This window comes from Artemia franciscana, chromosome 15 (genome assembly GCF_032884065.1).
Source record: "Artemia franciscana chromosome 15, ASM3288406v1, whole genome shotgun sequence".
In the NCBI taxonomy this organism is placed as follows: domain Eukaryota; kingdom Metazoa; phylum Arthropoda; class Branchiopoda; order Anostraca; family Artemiidae; genus Artemia; species Artemia franciscana.
The window spans coordinates 13,060,770-13,084,458 of NC_088877.1; the positions used below are offsets into that span (position 1 = coordinate 13,060,770).

The window sequence follows — 23,689 nt, forward strand, 5'->3', positions numbered from 1 at the left end:
ATTGAAAAAACAAACAAGAAATATAAAATTGTTTAACAAGTTTCACAGCGTTTTACAAACAACAACAAATAGTTATGATTAGTAGAAATAGTTAGGAATAGTTGTGTTTGAATTAAAATGGAATAGTTGTGTAGACGCTCTTTCAGGTTCAGCACGCTCGGTTCTTCCATTATAATGGAAAATTTTCCAATATATTTGATAGTTGGGAAATATATTGGGTAGTACTTCAACTTAACACTTCAATATATTGGGTAGTACTTCAACACTTCAACTTAATCTTCCCCACAAGGCTCTATGGCCAGAAAAAAAGGAAACAAGAAGCAGAGATACAATTACACACAAGACACACAGTTACCCCCCCCCCCCAATAAATAGGAGAAAAATTATCATAGACCCCATGCCCCTTAACTCTCCGGATAGAGACCCCTCTTGCCTCTTCCCGTAATTAAAATGCTGGAGCTATGCCCGTGTATATAATCTACAAGTTTATGGTTCACCAATTGAAAGAGAAGATTGTATACCAGTATGGAAAAAGTAACAAAAAACAATGACCATTTTTTCTAAACACGAGAAAACAAGAAATAGCAAGAAACAAAAAACCAAAAAAAAAACATATAAGCCTTTAACAAGTTTCACATCGTTTTACATTCAACAACAACAAAAACAACAAGCACTTCAACTTAATCTCCCCCGTAATGCTCTATGGCCACGGAAAATACTGGGGAAAACAAAATTAAACAAATACGTTTTTTTTTCCATGAGGGAAAATTTTCCATGCAGGGAATTATCGGGGGGGGGGTTATTTTCTGTAGAGGATATTTTTCAGAGAGTAAACACCTAGATCCATTCAAGGCCCGAGAGATTTAAGCTGGTTATTCTTCTCTATCTCTCTCTTTCTCTCCACTATAACAGAGACGCTATAACAGATATTGCATCCATTTAACATGCACAAACGATAAATTGTCGATGACTTTATAAAGTCTACAAATCAGATATAAATGTTTAGGTTTATTGGTATATCGTTACTGTTACGGATAAACGTCGCATCTGAGATGTTCAAGCATCTAAAGTGATATATATCGTCTGAAGTTCAATTGTAAAATAATTGCCAAGGTTCAGTTCGCTGAGCTGAATTCAAAGGGAGAATCAGCAAAACATGTACGTTTAGTCATAATTCGATCCTCCTGACCTTTACTCTCCTACTGACCCTCCCTTTGACAACAGTCTAGAAAACGCTTATAGAAATTACATCAGGTACGTCAGATAAGAACTTTAAAAGTAATAAATGCGATATATACCTTTCACCAAGGACAGCAATATAGGACAATATTGCCATCTAAATTCCACCTAACCGGGGCTACTCAGGGTATATGAGCTGTATTTGTTTTACTTTTTTAGTTGATCTTATTTTCAAATCAATGTTTTCTCCCTCCAAATATGCTTGCCATATTGCATTATAAATATTTTTTTTATTTATTTTAAGATACCCCGAAAGAAAAATTTAGTGTACCTTCATAAAGTCTCGAGATCAAATCTGCATGCTCAGTTCCTTTGAACTTGTGTTCAAGGGCATCAAACATGACCCGGCAGAGCTCTTGAATATCATGCTGTTGCCAAGCTTCACTCGAGTCCCATCCAAAGCTTCGGGTTAATTGCGTTGTTTCAACCGCTGTTTTCTGTGATGTCTGTAAATAAACCATATGAAACTCAGACAGAGAATCTTAAAAAAGTATTCAAATTTAAACATATGAAAATATAGTAAAACGCGTAAAATATTTAGACAAGACAGTGCAAAAAAACTTTAAATTAAGAGAAGATTGTGGCTTCACAATCAGCCACAAACAAGCTTCAACCTTATAAATAATTGTCAGAATTAAATAACTCTGTAAAGAGCCAGCGTATTTCAGCTAATGCATTATATTTGCTAATGAATTTTTATTCATTATATGAATAATGAATATTTTCTAATTTGCTAATGAATTAGAAGTAAATGAAAATTACTTAGTAAGTAATTACTGTCATTTACATAGTAAATGATATTTGCTAATGAAATAATCCATTTAATTTATAGTAAACAATAATATATCCTTGATCTGTGTTCAGTTATAGCCTTTGACTTCTTCTAGAGTTTATTTAATCTTCACCAATTAAATTCAAACCTAGGTTATAAGTAAGATTTTAAATTGAAAAGCCTCTTTTAAACCTATTCAGATGATTAATTCAGAAACATACGTAAACAAAAGTATACAGCAGAACTCCTGGCTTGTGCTTTGTATTTTCACGAGATAGGATTTATTTAAATGTGAGTTTCCTTTCGTCTTTTTCTTTGTATCTGTTCAGCATTTTTTGTTTTCTTCTTTTTAGGTTTTGTTTAAGCTAGTTTTTTTCTGTTTTTTTTATGTTTATACATTTTTTTTTTCCATTGTTAAAGGCATCCGCATATGAAGCCGAAATATTCAAATTTCTTTTATTATTAAAAGTTTTTTCGTCCACTTTCTTGTTTAAAATATTATGACCGTTTTATTAGTTTTATTTGTATAAATTGTAAATGAAAGATGGTATGGTCTAAGAAATTGATAAAAAAAAGGATATAGAATGAAAATAAATGCGCAAAATAAGCTGAGAAACCATGCAATCAGAGAACTATACAAAATACTACAAATTGGATAAAGCTCAATAACTTGGCTATAGCCTATATAAATGGTATATTCGCAAGAGCTAATCTATAACCCAAGGCTACATGGTCCATCGACCATGGGCTTAGGGCTGCAAGTGGGTCGTCTTAAACATTTTAAATGCACAATACTCAAGGAATTCCCGTCTGACATATTTTACATACTTCCCAGCTTCAAGGATATAAGGGAGCTTATCCTTTATCCCCAACCCAGGCTATATGATTAATTGGGACTATATTTATTAGGATTATGGAATATCCGTATACAGATTACATAGAGATTAATATATATTAAAACAAATTTACCTGAAAAAATGAATGGCGTACGCATCCGTATTAGTAGTCTATAATATGGACACGGATGCAATAAGATGTATATGACCCAAAACAATCCAGAAATTGAACTAACTCTATAACCGTCCTAATTTACTCTAATACAGTGTCAAATACATTTGCCATTTCTATTCTCAGAAAAGTTCTGTTTACATAATGTCTAATTTCTCAAGCTACTTCATCTAAAGCCCTTACAAGTTGCCTAATATGTAATCACTTTTTTACTTTCTTAGCTTTATTCCAAACTTCATAGTTGTCTAAATATGCGCTAAAAATGTTTGGTATTTTCTGCACAATATTAGAAGGTGATTAAAAAGAAAATAGTACATTGAAAAAGAAAATTTTATTAAAAAGAAAATAGAAAAGATAAAAAAAAACATCATAGATGTTTTTTTAAATACTGGAAAGTGAATTATAGGAAATAGCACAAATTATTCGTTGTGCTACTAATACGAAAGGTCCAACAACTTTAAACAATACGGACCTTTCGGATTATTAAATTGTATACCCATGTTTCTATATTTTCATTTGTTTAATTTGTAAAAGGGAACAGTACAAACAGTTAAAAGATTACAAAAAAACTTTTGAAAAGGCGTAAAAAACAATCAAGATCAACAAATAAAAAAAAAAACTAAAAATTGGTTTTTCAGTTTTTCAGTCTTGTGGATAAAAACTGAAAACATGCTGGCTTCTAAAGCCTGCATCCAATGAAGATCTAATGCCTGTGTTCTAGGTATTAAGTTAGTATTTTAGACCGAAAATGCAAAAATAAAAACAATCAAAGGGAATTTTCGATTTTCTGAACAGAAGTACAAAAACCGGTATTTCTCAAAATCTAGTGGGAAAGGGTAATTATGCTCCTCACTCATCAAATGACAACCTCATGTTCAAAACCCACTGAGTGTCATCAACTGTCATAGTTGATTATAAATTACATAAATTCATCTGATTTTTCAACCAGCACATTGTCTGTCTTTATAACGTTAAAAAAATGTTCCAAAGGAATTTTTCAGCTTTCATATTTCTAAATACTTAATAATTTACAAATTCTCAATATTTAAAACAGAGACTATTTCAGAGTCTCGCCGAACAAGCAGTAAAATAAAGAAAACCCCAAAAGATGTATTTCTAATATACCTGAAGTAGAAGGAAGAGCTTTTGAAGTTGGTATGGGATGCTTTTTGCCGCTTCTTCAGATGATTCATCAAAGCGCCATTGATACAAGGCGTTTCTGAATTCAGGAGTCATGTAAAGTGTCTGCAACAATGAATTCAGGTAGCAGGTCATTGCCTGATTAACAAGACCAACGAAACCAGCTAAAATAAAGAATCAAACTGAGAGGTTAACTAGAGATCCCAAACTTTGCCATTGGTGGCAAGTGAATTAGTTATCACTTTTAAAGCAACTGAAACACATATCTTTCCCAAAATAAATATGTACCCAACCCGTCGGGGGCACAATCTAATCTTTCCCCGAGTGTTCGCCCATGCATGGAATGCTTTGTCCCTAGAACTTATATTTGGGGTTATTCATAGTTTTTTTTTCATAGAGCTTGACATATTTTCTCCTTCAACATACTTTTTCGTAGCGGTCATCAAACTTAAGCTCTCTTTCTCATGTATTTGCTCTACTTTATATAAAGGTATTTCGTGCAGGACAATGATACGTTAAAGATTGTAATTTTTTATTATAATTTTTACGTACAAACTGGATAACCTTACTCGAAGTGGATGACCAAGCTCATCACAAAGACAAAAATTATTTTTGTGTAGGTAATTGGAAAAGCTTCACAAGAATATTGTATTCTTACCACCAAACTATTAGTATAAAATGCTGAAATTTCCTCATAAAGAACAGGTTTATTTTCCCTGATGTATGGCCCTTGTATCCCTTGCACTCTCCTGTTGCTATCCTTTTTATTTTGCAAACATGTGATTTCAAATTCAGAACAAACTAAATCAAATATAACAATTTTTTGGTGATTTTCTGAATACAACAGTATGCCCAAAATAAAAGAACGTACCTAACACTTTCATAATTTTACAATAGAGCAAATGAAAGTGTGAGCAAAATGAATGAGCTTTTAGAGGTTTTGCGAGTTCAGGGTTTGAAAAAAAATAATGTTAAGAAGACTAATTCACAAAGGCTGGGAATAAATGAAGATCAAAAGTTGACGTTGGGTAAAAGGATCGATCAGGTGGGCAGCTTTACATACCTTGGTAGAATTATTAGTAAAGACGAATAGCCAAGGCTCAGGCTGTTTTTTTCATAGTTAAAAAAAGTTTAGAGGAATAGTAAGATAAGTCTGCAAGCCAAAATTAGAATATTGGAAGGTACAGTAATGACAAGTGTTCAAATACGGCTCTGAAGCATGGGCGCAACGAAAAGCGGATGAAGATTTGCTAGATAATTCTGTAGAAATTGCCTACAGATTGTTCTGGGTACCCGGGTAACTGACCGTATTTCAAACTGTAGACTGTACGAGACATGTGGTTCAATCCCGCTGTCTAGGGCTATAATGGAAGAAAGGTTGTGATGGCTAGGGCATATTGTGCGGATGAAGGATGACAAACAACAAAAAACAACAGGGAATTATTTTCATAAGACAGTGGAAATTTAATTTGAATGAATATTTCGACCCTATTGCCAAGGGCCGCCCTCGGCAAAACATAAGTACATAAAAGAAGAAAAACTTACAACAAGATACGACCAATAAAACTAAAATAAATTTTTTTTTAAACAGTCTCAGAACCCTTACTTCAAAGAAGCTCAACCAGGACTGATAAATAAAGAGAGATGAAACAAAGTAATTCATTGAAATGAAGGAAGAAGAATTAAAACAAATTTTTAGAGCTAATCTTGCTATTTTGACAGCTAACCTCAAAGGTCTATTTGTGACTGGTTCTGTGTTGATATCTACTGGTTTTTGAAATATTTTGTAAGATCGTCTTTAGTTAAATTTGTGCATAGAGCATTTAGTGAATGATCCCCAAAATTCATATTTAAGGGAATATTATTATTAATCTTAAGTCTGATTTCAATTGCTACTTGAACTACCTGCTTCATGCCTAGGTTATTGCTAATAAGGGTGGATACTTCAAAAAGTATTTTGTGGCTAGGATTTTCAAATACATGGCTGCTTAAAGCAGAATCAAAAGAAACAGCAGCAATATTAGAATTAAAGCTTTGGTGATATCATCTTTATGCAGTTGTAGGCCCTTCTCTAAATTCTGGTGAGTTCTCTACCTACATAGTATTTGCCACAGTTGCATGGTATTTGATAGACCGCTCTTTGGAGAGTAACTGGGGTTTTATCTTCACCAGAATTTAGGAAACTTATGATTTTGAAATTATAAGTGAATACTACACACAGATTATTTTGTGTGCAGACTTTTTTAGAATTTGTAGTGATTTTTGGGATGTATTGAAAGTAAATTATTTTCGAGGGCTTATCAGGATTCTCATATGGTAAACTACCATTGATTTTACGGGAGTGTCTTTTCAATCGTCGGTTAATTGTATTATTAATAAATAAAATAGGATACCCATTTCCAAAAAGTATGTCCCTGATGCAGTTTAGTTCTGCTGTGATGTAGGAATTAGAATAAATATTTAGGGCACGGTCGACGAGAGAGATTACGACAGATCTTTCAACTTGTTGCTGGGGTGATTACTCGTCGATGGGGTGCACCATCGACGAGAGGGATTACGACATCTCTTTTAACTTGTGGATCAATGTCACAAGAAACAATGTCAAAACTACTTATAATTGTATCTACTGAAATACTTGTGTTTAAAAAATTTTCAACTAAATCTATCGAATTAAATGTGGATGATTTTGAGAATAAAGCAAAGGTTTGAAGGCTGTACATTACCATTTTCCAACATTGGAGGCGGGAACTTTCGTACAAGCTACGATGGGCATTAAGGGAATGCCTTGCTTATGTAAAATTGGTAGACCATAAAATTTTGGACAACAGCTACCCCGGGGAAAAATTTATATATTATATATATTAATAATGAAGATTCATTATTAATGTTAACATATATTCTCCAAGATATTAGACGACACAGTCAATTATACATGCAGAAAATTATTTGAGTCACTAACCTACATAGTTACAGTGATACAATCCGAGTTTGTTTTTTTTTTTTTTTTTTTCAAGACAGACTTATATTACATAAAGATACCTGCGACGAAAATCAGGATTGGTACTTACTCGGGGAGTTGAGATAAGAAGGGTAATTACTGGGGCCATTAGTGAGCATAGGCAGTGAGGTTGAGGGGCGTAAGCCATACGAAGGATTTGCGTTACTCTGACTAGTGTCTGCACTTTCTTTCTTTCGAGGAGGTTTCCCATTTTTGTCCTCTATTTGAACCTGGTTCCGACTTTCCAGGGATAAAGAAAAGCCAGTATTTTCAAGAGTTTGATTCAGGTGCTGGTCGAGATTGATCTGAAATCAAAGTATGAGGTTACACCCAAATTATGAAACATCAACAATATATATGCTGCGACATATACATAGGGAAAATATATTGTGATAACCCTAGTTCTGGGTGATTAACATTTAAATGAAGTTGTTTGTTGAACTTTTTTGTTGAAGCTGTTGATGTGTTTTTTTGTGTTTTAAACTTAAGATAGATGAATGGCTTGGGGAGTTAGATCACATGCAAAATCCAAAGGATTTCCAAAAGCTTCAACAACATAGCCCAAATGCTTGCTTTAAAATATCAAAGAAAGTTTTGTCCAGAAAGCAACTGTTTACCCTATTGTTTTGACGTTATTTTGGCAAACTTATAGTATTCTCAGCTCTGACAGAAGTAAGATGTCGCTATGGCACCCGGATTTTATATCATCTGATAGAAAATAATATAATCACTATCCAAAATGCAAAATTCATTTCTCCCCCCTCCCCGGGCGAATTACGTTTTGAATTATTAAAAGCTTCTTATTCTAATGCTAGTAAAAACGTATTGTTGATATATTTTAGCAAGATACTTTGAAAAATCCTGTTTCTGTTTGTTTCGTTTTGGTTCAGTAAATTGTTTAGAGTATTAATCAGACAAACCCACCAAGAATAACACAGCAACTTCGTTTGGCCTTTTTTGCTTGACAAAACTTACCATCTTTAGACAGAATTTAGCTTAAATTCTCTAAGCCTAAAATTTTAGCTAATCTAAATCACTGAAAATCTGACAGGGGTCAAGTTTTGGGATTGCACGCGGATTTCATATCACCCGATAAGAAAATAATGACCTTCACAGTCCTTTCGCATATCCTTTTCATGATCCAAATACAAAATTCATTATTCCTACCGGCTAAATTACGTTTTGAATTAATTGAAGCTTCTTGTTTTAATTCCTGCGCTGTTCTAACAGTACATTCCTAGAAGTAGGTAACTTACATGTATCACCCACCCTATATTCGAATTAAATATTAAACAATCAACATTTTTTCATCGTACGGTTCGAGTTAAAAATGAGACCAAATGACTTAACACCCCTCAGATCTATGAGGCTAGTTAGTACTTTGCATTTTATAAAGCAATAGAAGTACCAAACTACTTCTAGTAAAAATGTACTGTATATTTTTTGGAAAAGTATTTAAAAGCCTTCATTCTCTAGAGATTTTAGTTACTTTCACTTTTAATCAGAAATACCACCAAGATTAAGTAGGAACTTCGTCTGACCATTTTCGCTTGGCAAAATTTACTATCTTCAGTCATAATTTAGCGTAAATAAGACTCTATTAAGGAACAGGATCGAATAAATCCTTGACCATTTGTCTCCTAAGCCCAAAATATATATAGGCCCACCAACACAACCTAGTCTTTAATTGCGAGAATTTTCACAGAAGTGCAGAACAAGACATTTCAAATGGAATACTAATATTTTTTGGATTTTTTTTTTTTTTTTTTTATTCTGCAGGCCCCTGTCTATATTCAGGATTGTAGGTTAGCTCTAGGTGTCAACTTTAGAGTCAACTAAACTCTTTGGTCAGAATTGAAAACTAGCACTTTGCAGTGGTAAGAAAAACAATGCACACACCATCTGATAATCAGTTAATCTAAACCATAAATGGGTATATGAGCCACTTGGCTATGGTTGCCATGCCCGGGAGACATAAAATACGGTATTTTTCCAAAAACTCTGTTCCTGATTACAAAAATGGTTCACATTCATACAGATGTTTCTTCTGGGTTAGATGGAAGGCCAGCAATCAAGAGAAAGGATTGTTTATGAAAACATCGCGGATCAATAAATATTTAGCAAGAAATTGCTCTGTGTTAATTTGGGAAATTGACAAATTGTTTAAAATCCATTACTAATCGTTTAATTATCATGGTTGTAGAATCAGCCACAACCTAGTAAAGAACAAACTCTAGCCCATTGTAACCGAAAATTGAGAAAAACCGTTTGAAAGAAAAAATAGACGAAAAATTGCTTGTTGAAGCTGATTCTGGAAGGCTAATTATTATTTCGATCAATTTGAATAGCAAACGTTTAATGCTATTAAACTTTTAATAGCATTAAACGTAAATTTGCTAAGCATTGTGAAGACAAATTTACGGGAATTTCAAAAATAGCCCGAAAGATGCTTAATCGTAATCATCATAGCCAAGAGTTTCATATAGAAGAATTACAGAACCCTATCTTGAGCAACAAGGAAAATCAGCCTTTCACATGAGAAGCAATAATTTTTTTTTTTTTTCGCTAGAGGAGTACTGAAACATCATAGAGAAATATTTAAGGGCCCATTTGAAAGCCAATTTTTATATCTACGCTCTTTTTATAAGTAAAAAAAGATAATATTGAAATAAATGCAGTTTTGACGAAAACTACATCTTTAATTTATTCAAAAATTCCCTGTCTAATCAAGTTAAGGAATGATAAGGATTTGCTACAAAAGCATATTGTGACTCTTAGCTGGATATGCAATTTGTTGAACTTGTTTTTCGAATGGTCTGTCGAATTGAATGGTCCTTTGACGTTTGTCAGTTAGTCAAGTGGGAGATTTGAAACTAGAAAATAAATAGTGAAAGTGAAGTTCATTTAGACAAATGATGTTGCTTTGTTTTAAATTAGTTATTTCTAGTAATAGATATAACTAAAGCATGAAGTTAAGCAAGAATTGATACTTTCAGATGATCAAAATATACTTGTGTTATGTCATCTTGTATACCTATTAGAGTGCAGCAGAAACAATTGTCAGATTTGCTATCCTTTTACCTTAATGACTGGTTTTGTGGGAAACAAGATAAGATTTTCCCCCTATCTCTTGTGTCTTAAGCAAATTTGTTTTGACTCATGCCTGGTTTTAGTTTCGCAAAAATGAAAATACTTGCCAAGTGCAATGACTCCGATCTTCTGGCAAACTAAGATGTTCATTTTTATTCAATAATAAAATAACAAAGCTAGAAAACAATGAGTATCATAGCCAAGCTCATTCATTGTTTTTTGCGGGGAACGATTGTTAGTATTTGTTGTCGTTGTCTTTAAGGAATTTGGGGCTGAAATTTTCAAGCTAGACATACATTTCTGATGCTTGTACATTTGAATTTTTCAGCTAAGTTTCCTTTGGGGGAAGGGGCTGTGGATTCACATAGAAAAGGATCAAGAGTTGGCTTCCTATGAGTGCAAGTTATATTATGCTATTTTACATGATTTTATGTTTATGTTAATATATATATAATTTGAATTTTTCAAAATTCGTACATCTGAATTTTTCAGCTAAGTTTCCTTTGGGGAAAAGGAATTTACTTAGAAAAGGAACGTTGGGAAGAGTTGGCTTCCTATGAGTGCAAGTTATATTTAGTTATTATATAGTTATTACACGATTTATATATGTTGCATTATGCTATTATACATGATGTTATGTCTATGTTAATATATATATATATATATATATATATATATATATATATATATATATATATATATATATATATATATATATATATATATATATATATATACTATATATATAAAAATAAGTTGTCTGTGTGTCTGTGTGTCGAGTAACGTCACTGTCCGCATATGACGTCTGAATTATTTCATCACATACCAATTCAAAAACGAATGTATTCAAGCCGAAGTAGCTCAGTTATATAACTACCTGTGTTGGCGCAGTGGGTTTGACCTTAGCGTGGTAATACGAGACCTAGAGATCGAACCATGCTGCAGGAATACACTACAGGGCCGACGCAGGGACCTTAGTAGTCTAAAAAAAGGTAAAACTACAAAAAAAACTAAAAAGAAAAAAAAACTAAAAACTAATAAAAAAACTAAAAACTGAAAAAGAAAATAAAACTAAAAAATGAAAAAAACTGACAAATAAAGGAGAAAAAGAAAACTAAAAAAATAAAAATAAAAAAAAAATAAAAAAGGTAAATGTATTCAAGCCGAAGTAGCTGAGTTGGTAAAGGGTTATTTTCCAGGTTCTAGGTCCGAGAGGTTCCAGGTTCGAACCTTGGCTTTAGCATTAATACAAAAGAAGAAAAAAAACTAAAAAAGAAAAATAAAACTAAAAAAATTTAAAAAAACAGGTAAAAACTACTAAAAAAACTAAAAAAGCTAAAAAACTAAAAAAAAAATTAAAAAAAAAGGTAAAAAACTAAAAAAGAAAAAACAACTAAAAATACTAAAAAAAGGATAAAAACAGCAAAAACTAAAAAGAAAAAAACAACTAAAAACTAATAAAAAAACCAAAAACTGAAAAAGAAAAAAAAACTAAAAAAAAGGAAAAAAACTGAAAAATAAAGGAGAAAAAGAAAACTAAAAAAAAATAAAAAAAAACTAAAAAAGGTAAAAACTACAAAAAAAACTAAACAGAAAAAGGCAAAAACTAAAAAGCTAAATAAATAGGTGAAAACCAAAAAAAAAAAACTAAAAAGAAAAAAAGAAAAAAAAACAAAAATTTATTTCATCATATACCAATTCAAAAACGAATGTATATACAGACGGGGACACAGGGAATATAAATGACGACCGGGACACTCAAAGAGAGATTACAGACTGGGACACCGGGACACAAATGACGACTGGGACGTGTGTCGACTGACATTATGTTTGTCGACTATAAATGACGACTGGGACACGGGTACACAACTACAACGGGGACGCCGGGGGGCACAGGGGGATATATAAATGACGATGGGGACACAGGGAATGTTTGATTAGCAATCGCCATCAACAAAGCTCAAGGGCAATCATTAGAATAATGAGGTATAGATCTGAATACGGATTGTTTTTCCCATGGACAATTATATGTTTCATGTTCAAGAGTCGGTAAACCTGACAATCTATTTATATGTACAGACAATGGGACAGCGAAGCATGTTGTATATTCGCAAGTTTTACGTAGTTAAAAACATATATATATATATATATATATATATATATATATATATATATATATATATATATATATATATATATATATATATATATATATATATATATATATATATATATATATATATATATATATATATATATATATATATATCACAGGTGGGACACAGGGACACAACTACAATGGCGCGTAACGACTTACGCGCGCGGGGGGGCTTGGGGGGCGCGAAGCGCCCCCATCAACTAGGTGTTGCGCAGCTAGTATATATATATATATATATATATATATATATATATATATATATATATATATAGCTATTGGATATATTAAATATATAGTTACTATATAAGTTATTATATATTTTACATTAAGGATGGGTCATTCCAATTTATTCCCTACCATTCTTCACTTTCTACGTTCTATTTAGGAAAGCAATAACAAACTTACCGATACTCCATCAGACCTCTTCTGAAGAATTAACTGAAAAGAGCTCGATTCATATTCAAATCTGTCTCCAACTTCTTCAAACAAATCAGAAACTTTTCTGGTGCCATCTAAGATAATTTCTGTTTTCTTGATGTCGCTGTTATTACTGCTAAAATTCCGAACTATGCAGAGAACACGCAAGTCAATGCCATCAGTGGACATTGTCTAAAAGAAATAAAAAGTTCGATGTTGATATTAGGGTAAAGTTATGACTATTCTAAGGCGGGCAAAAGACTCATAGCCCTGCCAGGGCTCCGTAGGGACTATCACTAGAGTCATAAGTGAACACAAGCAGACAGTTTCAACAGAGCCATAGTCCAGTTTGAGGTTAAACAAAGAACCGTAACCTGAAATTTACCAAAGAACCTGAAAGAAAACCCAATCCTTGTTTTTAATTAAGGAAAAGTTTACCCGATACACCTTTTCAGCTTACAAGTGAGTAAGCCTACTAGCTAGATTTCTAAATTAGTCGTTTTGAGCTTAATATTGTAGATAAGTATAGTAGTCGCTATGTAGCATATCAATTTGTCGGATATTTCCAATAGATTCAACTTATTCCTCAGTATCCTAACATTTTGAGATATTGCAAGCATTGAATAAACCTTTTTTGCATTTACTATTCAAACCGTGTTTTTTTTGGGGGGAGGAGGGGTTTTAAAATCAACAATGCATTTCAATACAGTTAGTTGAGGATATTAGTTGAGGTAGGTAGTACCAGGTTTGAGACCCCCCTCCACATTTTTAATGCATTACAATATGCAACTTCCGACTATACAATGGATGGAGGACCTTTTTTTAAGTTACATTCCGCTCCTTAACCCGAACTAGGAACGTGCGTTTGGTTTAATAAACCGTACGCACCATAAACCGATAAGTAATCGGCAAATAAATTGTAACTCAAGACCTAGAATGCACCTAATCTATTAAACATGGAAGACATTTTATGCTGTCGAGGCCAAATCATTCTGGCAAGTGGTTTTCATTTAAGCAATCTCTAGAAAAGAGAGCCAAATTCCAGACAAATATTAAGATGTTCTGTGTCCATCCGTAACACCTAAACTTTTTGGGAAACATTGTCATCAAACAAAGCTGACTCTAACGATAGTTGGTCAAATTAATAAATCAATAAATTATAGTACTTTCCTAAACAAATACATAATCAAAAAAAGGTAACAAGATTAGAAAGTGTTATTACACGAAAAGTTCATAAAAAGATACAAAGGGGTTGCATCTTCAACCGTACAAAATTTTTCATTATTTTAGATTAATATATTTACTTTTCGACATGAGCAGCAGCAGAGCTATGTAGGTAATCAGAAGGTCAAGTGTTGAATTGGTAGTTAAAAAATCAAAATATAATGAAGATAGTCAGAAAAAAAAACCTATGGCCGAAAAATTCAAAAAAAATAATACTGCATTAAAAAAGAAAAAAAAATCCTTCAGAGCTACAGTTGGCACATAAGAGTCGAATCAAACCGACGTTTCAATTGCTGGATCTATTTTACACGGACAAGTGGCCAGTCAGTCGCCAGACCTTGAGGTAATGGGGACCAATCCCTGGGCCCCGTATCGTAAAGCAGAGTATCCATTCAAAGTACTACCACAGAATCCTGCATTAAAAGCCGACGGTATTAATTCCTTGTAGAAGTTTGGCATAGCGGATTCACTACAAAATATTGACTTATGGGTCCTAGAGCACTATCGAGACAATATTTAAAGAAAAATACTTCTCATTTTCCTACCTTTGCATATTTGTTTAATTTTCCAGAAGGTGACGGTTACCCCCTACCCTAACCCCTCTACTGGCACCCATATATGGATTTATGCTCGAAGAAATTAGCCACAGGCATAGAATTAAATAAGATGAGGGATAAACGACAGCGATTTGTTATTTTTATACTTTTTATTTATACTTTGAATCTGTCAAATTCTATGCTTTTTGACAGTTGAACTCACAAGAACTAAAAATTACATTCCTACCGAAAGATACAATGATAGACGCATATGAATGTTATAAGACATCATATTTGTATATTGGTAAAACACTCATTTTATAATACCGACTTACAATCTTATTACCCTTTATCAATGACTTCATAAAGGCCATCAAGTAAGCATGGCAATTTAAATCTCTTTTCTCTGACCAGTGGTGTCTTAGCGGAAAAAAAGGGCCAATCGTGAAAAACCGATAGAAAGCAAAGGTGGATTATAAGACACACTAGTAAAAATCATACCGGCTAGTCACGAATAACGGTTGAAAAAGTAAGTTATTTAAAAATTGACCACACTGCCATTATCACAATAATTCTTATGGATAAGCCAGCATTAATAAATTGATCTCAGTCGTTATCTTGCAATTTTTTTAAGAAATATTGTTCATTTTTGAGGTAGTTGATTATAACACGAAGAAAAAAAAGTTGAAATTGAAATTTCTACTCAGTAAGTAAGTAACCGGATTAATGACGCTTCTTGACTACTAAGTTCCCGCGTCGAACAACCAAGCTACTGTCAAACTCACTACGCCACTGCAGACCAGGAAGTTTTACTAAAGTCACGAGCATAAAAATTTCAATTTAGTGCCAAAACTAAGCAGAAACATTTTCTACTGGCGGGCCAATTCGCTTTTCAAGTCGATCCAATTCCTGTCTTCTCACGAATAACGGCCCGGCTGCTTTCCAGAGGTGGCAAACATTGGAAATAAACAATGGAAAGCTATGTTGGCTTCTCTTTCCAGTGACAAAAAGAGGTCTTGAGGCATAGCTAGCCAGAAACAGTTTCTACTAGGGGGCTAGGCTGATTCTGTCAATCGATCCAATAAGCCAGCTTAACTTCCTAGCTCACGAAAAAAGGTCATGGGACGCTACTAGCCAGAAACAGTTTCTACTAGGGGGCTAGATATGCTTATCAAGCAGATACAATAGGACAGCTTCACTTTGTAGCTTGCTAAAAAGAGAATTAAGGCATAAAATACCTAGCTAGTTGTTCTGTATAGTAATAATATTACATCTAACTAGTAACCCTTTATGGTGTAGGCTGTCTTCCTACAATGATTTAATGTAGTGGTTCCCAAGCGTAGGAGATATTGACAACATTGTCTTTCTTTTTGTTTTCTCCCCTTTGTGTCCTTTCCTTTTTTATGTTCTCCTTTTTTCAGTTTTATAAAGAAGTATACTTCCAAGAAGTAAAATAACGAACAGTAAGGTCAAGCTCATGGACATGATTTGGACGACACCTAATGTCCGCCCTTTCTTTTAGATTAAATAAAAATAAAAATAAACAAGTTTTTTTTAACGGAAAGTAAGGAGCGACATTAAAACTTAAAACGAACAGAAATTACTTTGTATATGAAAGGGGCTGCTTCCTCATCAACGCCCCGCTCTTTACGCTAAAGTTTAACTCTTTTTCTTAACTCTACTTTTTAAAACAGTAAAAAAATTTAGCTTAAAGAGCGGGGCGTTAACGAAGAATGAGTCCCTTTCATATACGAAGTAATTTCTGTGCGTAATTTCTGTGAAAAATTTCAATTTAGTGCCAAAACTAGGCAGAAACATTTTCTACTGGCGGGCCAATTCGCTTTTCAAGTCGATCCAATTCCTGTCTTCTCACGAATAACGGCCCGGCTGCTTTCCAGAGGTGGCAAACATTGGAAATAAACAATGGAAAGCTATGCTGGCTTCTCTTTCCAGTGACAAAAAGAGGTCTTGAGGCATAGCTAGCCAGAAACAGTTTCTACTAGGGGGCTAGGCTGATTCTGTCAATCGATCCAATAAGCCAGCTTAACTTCCTAGCTCACGAAAAATGGTCATGGGACGCTACTAGCCAGAAACAGTTTCTACTAGGGGGCTAGATATGCTTATCAAGCAGATACAATAGGCCAGCTTCACTTTGTAGCTTGCTAAAAAGAGAATTAAGGCATAAAATACCTAGCTAGTTGTTCTGTATAATAATAATATTACATCTAACTAGTAACCCTTTATGGTGTAGGTTGTCTTCCTACAATGATTTAATGTAGTGGTTCCCAAGCGTAGGAGATATTGACAACATTGTCTTTCTTTTTGTTTTCTCCCCTTTGTGTCCTTTCCTTTTTTATGTTCTCCTTTTTTCAGTTTTATAAAGAAGTATACTTCCAAGAAGTAAAATAACGAACAGTAAGGTCAAGCTCATGGACATGATTTGGACGACACCTAATGTCCGCCCTTTCTTTTAGATTATATAAAAATAAAAATAAACAAATTTTTTAACGGAAAGTAAGGAGCGACATTAAAACTTAAAACGAACAGAAATTACTTTGTATATGAAAGGGGCTGCTTCCTCATCAACGCCCCGCTCTTTACGCTAAAGTTTAACTCTTTTTCTTAACTCTACTTTTTAAAACAGTAAAAAAATTTAGCTTAAAGAGCGGGGCGTTAACGAAGAATGAGTCCCTTTCATATACGAAGTAATTTCTGTGCGTAATTTCTGTGAAAAATTTCAATTTAGTGCCAAAACTAGGCAGAAACATTTTCTACTGGCGGGCCAATTCGCTTTTCATACGTAATTCAATATGTAACTTACAAATTAGCTTACGTAACGACCTTCTGTATTCTCATGTTTTTATTACGTATACGAGGGGTTTCATCCCCTCGTCAGTACCTAGTTCTTTACACTAAAGCTTAAATTTTGTCCCAATTTCTTAAGAATGACCCTTGAATCACAAAAGCCGTAGAATAAATAGTTGGAATTACTAAAAATACTTTAGCGTAAAGAGCGAGGTATTAGGAGGAGGTGAGCCCATCATATGCATGATAATTTCTGTTCGTTTTAAGTTTTAATGCTGCTCCTTACTTTCAGTTGAAAACTTTTTCATATTTATTTTTTCATTGTTTTTTTTTTTTTAAATAAACTATAAAATCCAGCGCTCCCTTCATGGAAATTTTCTTCCCCCAAGACAAATTCCTCCAGGGAAAGTTCCCCCAACATATCCCCCTCTTCTCAGCCCCTCCCCCAACCAAAAAACTCCCTGAAAACGCCTGTATACTTCCAAATAACCATTACTATATGTAAGCACTGGTCAAAGTTTGTAATTTGTAGCCCCTCCCACGGGGACTGTGGGGGTGTAAGTCGTCCCCAAAGACATAGTTAAAAGGTTTTTTGACTACGCTGAATAAAATGAATATCTCAGAATTTTGATCCGGTGACTTTGGGAAAATAATTAGTGTGGGAAAGGGCCTAGGTGCCCTCCAATTTTTTTCGGTTACTTAAAAAGGGCACTAGAACTTTTCATTTCCGTTAGAATGAGCCATCTCGCAAGATTCTAGGACCACTGGGTCGATATGATCACATCTGGAAAGAAAATAATAATAATAAAAAAATTAAGAAATGGCAAAAATACAAAATTCCACATTTCTGTAGATAGGAGCTTGAAACTTCTACTATACGGTTCTCTGATATGCTGAATCTGAGAGTGTGATTTCCGTTAAGATTCTATGACTTTTAGGGGTTGTTTCCCCCTATTTTCTAAAATAAGGCAAATTTTTTCAGGCTCGTAACTTTTGATGGATAAGACTAAACTTGACGAAACTTATATATTTAAAATCAGCATTAAAATACGATTCTTTTGATGTAGCTATTGGTATCAAAATTCCATTTTTTAGAGTTTTGGTTACTATTGAGCCGGGTCGCTCTTTACTACAGTTCGTTACCACGAACTGTTTAATACGTTTACAAATCGAAATCATTGCGAAGGTTTAATTGAGTTAAATATTTTGCGGAATTACTATTGTTGTGATATTGTTAATAGAATTACAAATAAAATATTTTTTTTCGAATTTGTTTTAATCATGACAGTAAAATTGGCCACCTCAAGAAAGATATTAAACAAAAAGATGAAATAGAAATCAATGATGAATATTAAATATGTCACCGCCACTTATTCAGCCTTCCAAAGCAACAAACAAAAAAAGTATGATGCAAAAGATGGGATAATTAAATAACAAAACAGGCTACCTCAACAAGATATTAAACAAAAAGAATGAGACAGAAATCAATGATGAATGTTAAATATTTCACTGTAGCTTATTCAGCCTTCCAAAGCGACAAACAAAAAAGTATGCAGCAAAAGATGGGATAACTAATAACAAAACAAGCTACCTCAACAAAGATATTAATCGAAAAAAGGGATGAAATAGAAATCAATAATGAATGTTAAATATTTCACCGTAGCATATTCAGCCTTCCAAAGCAACAAACAAAAAGTATGATGCAAAAGATTGGATAATCAAATAACAAGAAAAAAATACTTTAAAAGTAACATAAAAGGATAAAATAAGGTTTAAAAGTATCAGCAACAACCTCTAGCATGCCACTAGAATAAGCCGTAAACTATATGTTTTTGGGATTCTTCCCGTTTCTAAGAAAATATGTGGCACTAATAGATGCACCAACCTACAAAATATATAGACTTATTGAACCCATTTTGAGTCTCTATATAGGAGCAAACTATATGTGGCAATTATTCTTTAACAAAAAGTTGACGGTTTTACCCAATGATTCTATAGAAATTTACGCTAGGTCATTTTCTGTGTTGTCTCTAGCGGCCCAGAAACGCTTACTATAATTCCCCATACTATCTACAATATATATGCATTTGCATGCACTGAAAATATTCAGGTAAATTATTGGGATAATAAAAGCATTTGAAGAATAAAGAATATGATGTAAATCTGCTTATTAAGTTTTTCACATCATATTCCATTACTATTCCATTATATATTCCAGTCATTTATAGGTTGATATTAATCTAATTTTGCTCTGTGATACCATCATATTATATCGGTGAACAAAGTGTATCGGAGTCTGATACACAAAACGTAAATTCCTAGGCAGTAGCTTTCTCAGTTTCTTCGAGAGTCCTTGCAACGTATTCTGGAAGGAGGTCAATAACAGGCATATACGTGGAAAAGACCTTTAGACAAGGATTTCCTTGAAGTCTCATTTCCTATAATCTCTATATTAGTCATTTATTCCGTCATTTGAACAAATCCCTTTCCCTTCCTTCGTAAGTAGCTGTTACGGACATACTTTTTTTTACCTAAGTAATACTCATTCGAAGTTCACCCAGTTACTGAAAAAAAAAACAAAAAAACAATGAATCGTCAATACCATTAGTGGCCTTTAATCCTGGTTATTTAATCCTTTAGCAGCAAGTTTTCATTTTGAAAAGTTGGAAAACGAGCACAGTCAAACCTTCTCCGAGGTTCCAACCGATGGACTGAGTTCTATTTCCAGTAGGTGCAATGGAAAACAAGAAGAATCAAACACTGGTTTCTTGCCAACAAGTCAAAAATATTATAGCAATGCACAGATGCAAAATCTTTACTATATCTTACAAACGCTCAAATTATTCCAAATCTTTAAAAGCAACCACTCCACATGCTATATTAAATATGTCTCTTTCACGAACAGCTTAACAAATAATTTTGGCCGAGGACTAAAACCAAAAATTTCATTTTTCTTTTCGTTCTTTTCATTTCTTTTCATTCTTTTTCTATGCTGAACTCATTTTCCTCAATTCAACGACGTGTATTTTTGTCCTTTGGTCAATTTATACTTTTTTACCACAAAAATTTGTTAAATTTGCGATCCATTTTTTCGTTCACTTCCGAATGTTCAATTAAAGCCAAAATTTATTATCAAACAATTTGTGGTAACGAACTGTAAGTAAGGAGCGATTTAGTTTAGTAGTAACCGAAAGTCTAGAAAACAGTATTGATATCAATAGATACATAAAAAAAAATTTGATTTTTTATGCTGATTCCAAATATATAAGATTCACTAAGTTTAGTGTTACCCGTCAAATGCACCAGAAAAGATGCCTGATTTTAGAAAAAAGGGGAAAACACTCCCAAAAAGTCAAGAATCTTAATGAATCACGTTAAGCGTATCAGATAACACAGTGGTAGAAGTCTCATCAGCAAAAATGTCAAGTGACCAAAGTGACCAAAAAGGTTAGAAGGTAAATAGCCCCTTCCCACCAATTGTTTTCCCCAAAATCACCCAATCAAAATTTCTAGAAAAACCGAATCGTTCAACATAGTTTAAAGATCTAATACAGAAAAAAGTTATGTAAGTGTCCATTGCTTTCTCCCAGTATTTGCTATTGGAAAGAATACAGGAGTTTTTTGGAGGGGAGGGGAAAATTCTTCTGCCAGCGATGGGTTTCAACAGGAAGAATTTTCTGTGGGGAGTGGAGTTTCCAAGGGTGAACTTTCTGGAAAATTTTCACTTAGGGGATATGACAGAATTCCTATACGAAATTCTTTTTAATTGTCTTACTTTCTCTTTCCCGACTCAATTCTGCACCTGGGATGTTCCAGGGGAGGGGGGATTTCAACGGGTTTGGAATAACTAACTACTACTACTACTACTACTACTAACAACTCACCACAGCATCAAGTCACTTGAGGCCAATACAGCTACGCACGCTCCTCCTGCATCCCAATCTATTCAAAACCACCCTGTTTACACCCTCCCCGGAAGCTCACATTTCCTTTAAATCTTTCTTTAAGACATCCCAACACCCAAACAGTAGATGACCTGCTTTCCGTTTAGTCCTAGGCGGTTGGCCGGGAAGAACAATCTTTGGCAATCTGTCATCATTCATCCACAGAATGTGCCCTAGCCATCTCAACCTTTTTCCAATTATAGCCTCAAACAGCAGGATTGAAACTCACTTTTTGCACAGCTGACTGTTTGAAATACGGTCAGTAAGCCGTTGGAAAAACTGTTGTTTTATGTCGCACACTGTTTGAAATACGGTCAGTAAGCCGTTGGAAAACTGTTGTTTTATGTTGTTTGTCATCCTTCATCTGCGCAACGTGCCCTAACCATCTCAACCTTTCTTCCATTATAGCCCTAGAAAGCGTGATTGAACCATATGTTTCGCACAGCCTACTGTTTGAAATACGGTCAGTCAGCCGAGTACCCAGAACAGTCCGTAGGCAGTTTCTCTGGAAAACATCAAGAAAATATTCATCCACTTTTTGGAGCACGCATGCTTCAGAGCCATATTTGACCACTGTTATCACTGTAGCTTAATATTCTAATCTTGGTTCGTAGACTTATCTTCCTATTCTTCCAAACTATTTTTATCTGTGAAAAAAACACCCTGAGCCTTGGCTATTTTACTTGTAACATCTTTACCGATCCCACCGTCTTTAATAATAATAGTACCAAGGTAAGTGAAGCTGTCCACCTGATCAATCTTTTCGCTACCCAAAGTCACCTTTTCATCTTCACTCATTCCTAGCCTTAATGACTTACTCTTCTCAACATTCATTTTGAGACCTATTCTAGCACCCTGAAGTCGAAAAACCTCTAAAAGCTCATTTGTTTTGCTCACACTTTCATCTAGGATGCTTAAATCATCAGCCAAATCTAAGTCCATGAAAGTTTTCTTTCCCCATTTGATTCCGTGATCTCCCATTGCCTTTCCTGTGCTTCTTAAGACAAAATCCATCAAAATGAGCCATAAAAGAGGGATAGATTACAAACTTGCCTAACTCCTGACTTAATACGAAACCAACTGCTAACCTCATTTACTACCTTAAACGCAACAGTATTATTCTCGTACATAGCACTAATCATTTTAATTGATTTGTCTGGTATACCACCAATAAGGATAAAACCTTTGCTAAAGCTCTTCTATCAACAGAATCGAACGTTTGCTCATAACCTATAAAACTGAGGACCAAAGGTGTTTGATAACTCAGGAACTTTTCAATTATTAACCTAAATGTGAAAATTTGGTCGACACATCCTCTACCTTTTCTGAAACCGCAATGTTCTTCTCTTAAAACTTCGTCTACAGCATCTCTCAGTCTAAATGTTATCATACTACTAAGTAATTTGCTACCTACAGAGACCAGACTAATGCATCGATAATTACCCCACTCACTCAACACCTTTCTTACACCGCGGTTTAATTACGGTTTTCCTAAAATCGCTAGGTACTTCCCCATTTTAAAAAATCATATTCATAATCTCCAGTAACTTATTTCTAACCTCAGAGTCGTTATTTTTAAGAAACTCATTTACCACACTATCACCACATGGAGCCTTATCATTTTTTTATCCTTTTAGAACTGTCGCTAATTCTTCTAAACAAAACAATTCTTCCTTCACATCTAAGGTATCACAAACTTTTTCATTTTCCTCTATACCTTAATCTCAGCTTTAGATTAACTCTACACACTACTAGAGGATAATATTTACTTTTAATATCAACAACAGCACTCCTATATGCCCTATTAACTTGTTTTGATCCTGCCAGTCTTCGGTTTACAATAACATATTCAGTAAGGTTGCTGTCTTACTATCACGTGAATACCATGTTAACTTATAGGCCATTTTATGACCAAACACCGTATTGGTTAGAACTAGATTGTTATATCTACAAAATTTTACACAAGAAAATATTTTACACAGAAGGGGGATTTTTGAAGTGATTACAAACACGATGAGAAATTAAAGTCTTTTTCAAATGAAAGAATGCCAAGGAGAATTTTTCAGGCGGAATCACCCGCAAGAAATTTCACGGGGGGGGGGAGTTTTCATCGAGGATGAGATTGTCCGGAGGGACTTTTTTCTAGATGAAGGAGTATTTTACATTTGAGGAACAAGGAGCTTTCCATCAATGAGTCACCTATGAGGGGAAGACATTTTTATGGAGGAGGAGCCAGATTTACCGGCATTATTTGAAACACAATGCGAAATAAAAAAAAACAAGCTTTTCCAACTGAAAGTAAGGAGCAACATTAAACCTCAAAAACGAGTAGAAGATATTCCTCATATGAGCACGACG

General features: G+C 33.9%; 1 protein-coding gene across 4 annotated transcripts in view; it reads right to left on the reverse strand.

The window, feature by feature from the left end:
* The window catches only part of LOC136036070 (ubiquitin carboxyl-terminal hydrolase 47-like), a 136,168-nt gene that overhangs the window by 89,444 nt on the left and 23,035 nt on the right, over positions 1–23,689 (reverse strand). For 3 of the 4 annotated variants that reach the window (XM_065718030.1, XM_065718031.1, XM_065718029.1), the window contains exons 3-6: positions 12,811–13,014; positions 7,228–7,462; positions 4,145–4,323; positions 1,511–1,685 (exon numbers count right to left, since the gene is read on the reverse strand). In XM_065718030.1, coding sequence (XP_065574102.1) covers positions 1,511–1,685; positions 4,145–4,323; positions 7,228–7,462; positions 12,811–13,014 — 793 coding nt within the window. Of the gene's footprint in view, positions 1–1,510; positions 1,686–4,144; positions 4,324–7,227; positions 7,463–12,810; positions 13,015–19,989; positions 20,105–23,689 lie in introns of those variants that run through there. The other variant, XM_065718032.1, reaches the window with a different exon arrangement.